The 7,024-nt window shown below is 36.5% G+C and overlaps 1 protein-coding gene across 2 annotated transcripts in view; it reads right to left on the bottom strand.

Moving 5' to 3' along the window:
- Window positions 1-868: 868 nt before the first annotated feature.
- The window catches only part of LOC122798413 (ubiquitin carboxyl-terminal hydrolase CYLD-like), a 1,245,230-nt gene continuing 1,239,074 nt past the window's right edge, over window positions 869-7,024 (bottom strand). For both annotated transcript variants that reach the window (XM_044067332.1, XM_044067333.1), the window contains one exon: window positions 869-1,395. In XM_044067332.1, the coding sequence (XP_043923267.1) occupies window positions 1,211-1,395 (185 nt within the window). In that variant the 3' untranslated portion in view covers window positions 869-1,210. The remainder of the gene's footprint in view (window positions 1,396-7,024) is intronic.

Below are 7,024 nucleotides of genomic sequence, written 5' to 3'. Positions count from 1 at the left end.
TTGCCTAGATTTTTCTTTTGCATTTTTACTGATTAGCTTTTCTGTGTGACCTTGGTACTCATTGTTCTACTGACAAACTTGGAGTGAGAAATTTAATCAAATACACAAATAACTCAGACTTTATACAAATATATGTACAGACAGAAAATAATAGTTACTTACAGTAATTACAATTATTTCATAAACAAATAAACAATGATACATACACTAAGGTGAAAGGTGGGATTTCGGCATGATGCCAGACAGGTGACAAACAGTATTAGTTGGATTAAGATGAAGTTAGACTCTGGCAAAAGAAACTGACTTTTGAGATATGAAATGTCAGTTCAGTGCTGGGGAAGGAGCTGAAGCTTGGACTATAACTTGAAAAGTACCAGCTTGATTTAGATGGTCTTACTTCAATACAAAGTACTGGGTCTGAAAACAGACTTGCCTGAGTATGTGTGCTTTTTCTTGTATCTATCTAGTCAGCTATCTGATGAAGGCTTTATTGCATTAGCTATATGAAAGCGATTTTAGTTAAAATTCAGTTTTTTATATATACATTATACTTAATACCTGATTTTGGAAGGTGGGCTGCAAATAGACAGGTAATGTGTGGGGTGGGTACTTACTGTTACTACTTGCACTTTTACAGCCCTGTTTATACTGTTTGTCTGGAATAGGCTGGTTTAAAATGAAGCAATGCATATATTTTTCACACCTACTTCTAAGTGTATAAAAGCTGATATGTTTAACATTGTAAAGTACTTCTGATTGTTTGTTACAAAGGATCACTTGTCTGTGATGAATAAAGGTTTGTTGCTTTGGAATACTACCTGGGTTTCATGATTGTTGGAAATTACTGTGACTGAGCTCATCAACGAAGTTTTAAGACTACTAGTTTTTCTTTAATTTATTTTTTTTTCATTTTTTTCTCTTTCATATTCTACCGCATGTTATAATTCATACATAGTCTTCATTAAAGATGTGTAAACCTGACATACAACATTCATTATTAGAACCATATATTTGCAGTGCTGTATAGCACACTTATTAATTACCATTAAAGAACAATGTACATCCTTAAAGGTATTTAAGGGTCCAGATTTCTTAAGAATAAATAAAGCAGTCTTCCATATCTTCTGACGGTTCGAAATACTGTTCAATGTTTTTTTTCATGCTACCAATTTTTCACTGTTTCTTTTCACATTAAGAAAATGCCTTGCCACTATTTGTAGAGAGCCATCTTTGTACTCTGATACATGTACATATAAGCATCACAAAATAATCGTTTAGCGACTCCTTCCATGTCACGTGGCCTTTGACTTGCAAGCTCTTCCACAGAACAGTCTAGATACTGAGCCACTTCTGGACACAGAATTACAGTAGGAACATTGTAACCATCTTCATCACCTGAGGAAAAAAATATACAGTGAAGTATTAGCATCAACATATGATATGTTCAATGAGTCAGTTCAGATTGCTTGAGATAACCAATTATATTATATCAATCAGATAAAAAAATAAATGCAAGAATATTTGTTGCATAGTTTATTATGACTGCTAAACAGGAAGCCATACAAGTCGCATCTTCCTGCCTCAAGGCAATACAAAGCATATGAAACAAACTACTGATCCTGTTTTACCTTTTTCCTTCAGGAGATCACAAAGCAAAGTAGGTTCAATAGCATTTATTCCACAAAGCAAAAAAAAAAAAAAAAATTAAATAATGTTATTCCACTAAATATATGGATATAATACTATATATGTATTCATTAGTTTATCCTTCCACGAAATTTCCAAAAATTGTCAGTGATAAACAAGGGTTTACCATTATTAAAATTACACATTCAAAATACAGATGTGGGCATAACTTCAAATACAAGTCTATACCTTCACTCAGCCCATTTAAGTTTAATATATTTCAGTATAAATTTGTTTTACATTTCCAACAATTTTCTTCCCTTCTTATTTGTATTTAAATTAATGGGCGTTTCATATAAAGCAGTACATGTAAGCAAATCTTTCTTATTAGCCTATTCTGTTTTAAACTTTAAAAAATGTGCATGCTCAAAGCAAGCAAATTTATTCAACAATTAAAAGGGGAATACCAAATTTAAGGGTTAAGACTAGGAGTGGTCCCAGGCTTCCCCTGTAATAGAGGTACATGTACCTCATGGGTGCATGCAGGTAAACAAGGTACACACATTTAGACTACAATCAGAGGTATGAGAAATGGGTATATTATTATAAAATTCCATGTAACATCACTAGTTTTGGTGTTTGGGGAGTTCACAATATGACCGGGTTAAATAATGTGGCTTTTCCAATGGCATCTATTGTTTGTTTGTTTTTGATTTTTTTTGTCTGAAGCTGGCATGTCTGTTGCCAAGGAGACAGTGCAATGACACCTGATCCAAACCAAGCAACAATCAGGTAGTAACACACAGTTTCACTATAGAAACATGACTAGGTCGATATTTACTATAGTCTTTGCAGGTGAAACTAAATGACAAAAGCCTACCCTTGAAGTCGGGTCACACAGTACTTTGATTGCAGGGTAGGAAAATTCTTAAAGTACAGACAAATAAACATTGACCTTACAGGAACATTAACAGCTCTTTCAGCTAGCAGGTCTCAAACTTTCTAGTTGAAAGTGAAGACTGCAGCAGTTATAGGATAGTCATTGCCCATTAGAGTTACACTGATTCTCTGTTCTATTATTTTGTTCAGTGCCTGACAACTGCATGAAAGACAGCATTAAACAGAAAGTGATATGTATGCAAGAGTCATCAACTTCCATAACATGGCAAAATAAAATGCGTAACTACTTAAAAAACAAAACTACAAATGGCTGCAGACATTAAAATATCCTCCTTGCTTGCTACACAACATGCAAACGTCGACAGAGTATAACAAATCAATGCAAACAGAAGACATACCCTTCAAGACTGGAAAAAGAAAGGAGGGGAGGGCACAAAATGCGTAACCAAAAGGAAGAGGAACCATTGGCATTAAGTAATCAATACATTTCTAAGTCCAGCAGATAGTGCAGAGGATTAAGGCTATGTGCTGTTAATCTGCTTCCTGTAGTCCCGAGTTTGATTGCCTCTGCCTCCAACTGAATACTATGTGACGCTGAGCAAGTCATTTGACCACAGAGTACTCCAGAACAATTGGAAAACTGGGTTATAGTCTTAAAGTTAGCCTCTTGAACCTCATTCCTACAAGGTGTCTTTAAAGGGATATTTAACATGATTATGAACATTTCTAAGAAACCCAGAGGTCACTAACTGCAAGATAGCTAAAATGATGAAAAATGAGACACAATGTACACATAATAAAACAAAAAACAGGTAACATAAAACACACATTTGTCAGTTTTGAAAGTTGATTTACACTAATAATGATGGAAGTGAGACAGGTACAACAAGTATTCTGAAAACATAACAGTGAACAAATTCAGTAGTATTTAAGTGACTGGTGTTACTCATTCATGCACATGGACTATACAATTTTCAGCTATTACATATGCCTGATAACAGTAATTACGCACTGCTGTTTTGTGCATTCTTTCACTTCTTATAAGAATTTGCAGGATAAATATACAAATCCAGTCTGAAGAGAAACAAAAATAGGAAAAACAAGTATTTAAAGTTTAACCACAATTAGTAACATTTAACACTGAATTGAAACCATGTAAATATTGGGGTCACATCAAAGACTGGCACATGCCTTATACCTATTGCTTGCTGTGATGGTCTTCAGCCTGCCACATTTGTGAACCAGATAAAATGGATACTGAAGATGGATGGCTACATGGAATGCAAAAAAAATGGGACATGGCAACAAAGGTAATACCAAATTAAATTTTGTATTTTTAACTGAGGTATAATATGACAAATCTTATCAGACTTCATACAAATGTAATCTAAAACCAAAACTCCAACTGTTTAAAATGCAAGATTAGCTACACTAGGAATGGCAAACATAATACCCAAACAATTCATTTCATTATGAAACCAAGTACACATTTATGCATCAGTACAGTATGAAGATTTAATTATACTGCACCATGAACAGGAGAACACCATGCTTTTTATGAGTGACTTAAGATTTTTATCAATGCCTTGTTTTTGTATACTACTTATACATTTTTCCCCAGAACTAGCAGATTTTAAATATTCCCTACAGAGTACGTCAGAAATGCTGAGGGAGCAAATAGTTGTAACTCAGGAAATTATTGTTTTGAGCTGGGGCACAGGATCTGACTCTGAATTACCTAGACATAGTAAGGCCTTACTAAGGCTACTGCTATGGACTGCCAAAAAATATTACTACACGATGGAAATTAAAATCTAAACCAACTGTAAAAGAGATAAAAGACTTGAAGTGGGATCTCCAGAAAAGAGAAGGATCAAATTACATAGAAATAAATGTAATTTGAGGGAACAGTATATGCAGAATAATGTTCAGGATGACGGGGTGGGGTTTAAGGGAAGCTAGGAACTGAACAATTTATGTAATATTGGAGTGAGTGACAATTGTTAAAAAATGTATATGTAATGTATAGTGCATGTAAATGGGAAAAAATGTTAATATGATTTGTTTTCTTTTCTATGAATGTGATATCTTAAGTGTTAATTTAATAAAGGTATTTAAAAAAAAAAAGATAAATATGACACTGTAAGTACCTATAACAGAAAACAAAAAGTGTTGGAGTTCGAACACATCATCTGTTAAGAAATAGGTATGGTTATTGTAACAAATGTTTATTAATATTTCACAGAGATTATTTTCATATTGTAGTCCTTTGCTTGACAACTAAAATGTTTGTCAGTATAGGACTAACATTAGGATCAACTTTCTGTGTAGTGTCTGCATGTCCTCCCCGTGGTCGAGTGATGTTTAAAGACATGCAGGTAGGTGCGTGCATGAATGGGTGTGCCTTCTTTGAAGGTTGGGCATCGGGCTGGAAACTTGGCACTGTAAAAATTCACTGCCAATCATTAGCACACCAGAGTTCCACTGTGGCGACCCCTAACCGGGAAAAGCCGAAAGACATTACTTTTTTCCCTCTACCCACACTAATATTAAACAGTCAATTAGCGTGGCAGAGAAGTTCTGATAAAAGAGACATAGTATAGCCACCATGAGAAACATCTCATTAGTGGCTCATTACCATGTCTCTGAATCAATAACTAGGTTGTAAGACCGGAATGTGCCAGCGTGCTCACTAGTAGCCCATGCATCTCACTAACAAAGGAACCCCCTAACTGCACACGCATACACACTCCTAGACATTCCCACATTCACTCACAAATAAACTTTCCCCACACTCTTTCACACTCATACAAACACTCACCCATATATATATGTATACACACACATGCACACAAACACAAACGCATGCACACAAACATATGTGCACACACTGTATCCCCTACGTCTTCCATACTGAAACCACCCAAGCAGACTGACAGACACCAGACCCACACAGACATATATATCACTTTATATAGCTGTATCTACCTATACCTACCTCTCTCTCTCTATATATACATATATATATTTTTTTATTTTACATTTGTTAACCGGGAAATTCCGACTGGACCAGGTCCATTTTCAGTGGAGGCCAGGGGAGAAAAGATCCAGCTTCAAGTTATACAAAAACAGTACATCCAGCATAATACACAAAACAGGTTACATCATGTATGCTGAGCATAGCAATATAACAAGAAATTAATAAAAACACTCCAGGTAAAAGAAGATATAGAACATAGGTAAAAGACAATGTCAGATGTTCTTCATGTTTCACTGTTGCAGTCATTACATTTGAGTAATCTGCTGGCAGGTTGTCCTCAGTCGGCCCGAATAACAAAGTCTTGGGTCCTGCATTGGTTGCTGTCTCCTCTTCCAAGACGTCAGGTCATCAAGGGTATAAAACATGCAGCCGATGCCATTTTATTCAGTCTTTCTTGCCGCGCGGTGCCCGAAGCAGAAGCAGTTCGCAAGTGCCGGTCGTCCAACTCCTGAAATTTTTGCATTCGAGTTTCAGAACCAAAGTCATCAATTAAAGCTAAGTACCCCATTGGGGAAACTTTCTTGCTCCTTACCGTTGTCAGTAAAAGTTAATAACTGCATTACTTGTGGGAAGCAAATACCTCATAAGGATTTTCATTTGTACTGTATTCCTTGCCTAGGCCCAGATCATAGCATGCCTTGCTGTCAGTTTTGTGCTAGATTTAACCAACGCACTATTAAGCGTCGGTATATTTTTGCTTCAAAATATTTTGCATCCAGATATAATTACCCTGAAATGTTGTTGGATAGCAATCCTACTACCGGAGTACACAAAAATCGCAAAGAAAAAGACAGAGACAGACCGTTGAGGTCCAAAACCGATGACAAGCTTCTCCTAAGCCAGTTTCTGGTTCGCCGGTACTCAGTGAGGTGCTTTTGCAGACCCTGATACCCACTACTTTTGAGTCGCAGGCCTCTACCAAGATCCATGCGGAGTCCGGTATGCCGTGAGATTCTCAGAGTATTGAACCCGCGGATGTCTCTCCCTCGGATGGGTCCAGAGCTGCTGAGCAGGCACCGGCTTCTGAGGGTGTTTTCAGGCCTCAACATTTTTATATAAAACTGAAGCCAGCTTCAAAAATAAAAACAAAAACAACTTCTAAGTCTAAAAAACTGATGCATGAGCCACATGCTCAGGCCCCTATGCCTAAAAACAGATGATCAAAATGGCTGAACACTTAATTGCCTTAATCAGGGGTTTCCAAACCCCCCCCCCCTCTAAGAGGCCTAAGCAAGACACTGATTATGAATCTTCAGATCAGGTTTCTATTTCTTCTGATTCCTCTTCTGATCAGGAATTTTCTATACCACCCTATGAGGATTCAGATGCAGAAGAATCCATCCCATCTGCATCTCCTCCTGAGGATTACTCTTTTGGAGAAACCTTGCATACTTTAAGGGTACATTTTCATTGGGAGAGTCAGGATTTCTCTGAACCAAAAAAGAGGCTTAGGGATTT

Source organism: Protopterus annectens, chromosome 3.part1 (assembly GCF_019279795.1).
Source record: "Protopterus annectens isolate FY-2018-M chromosome 3.part1, PAN1.0, whole genome shotgun sequence".
In the NCBI taxonomy this organism is placed as follows: Eukaryota; Metazoa; Chordata; order Ceratodontiformes; family Protopteridae; genus Protopterus; species Protopterus annectens.
This window is presented reverse-complemented; position numbering and strand designations above follow the sequence as displayed.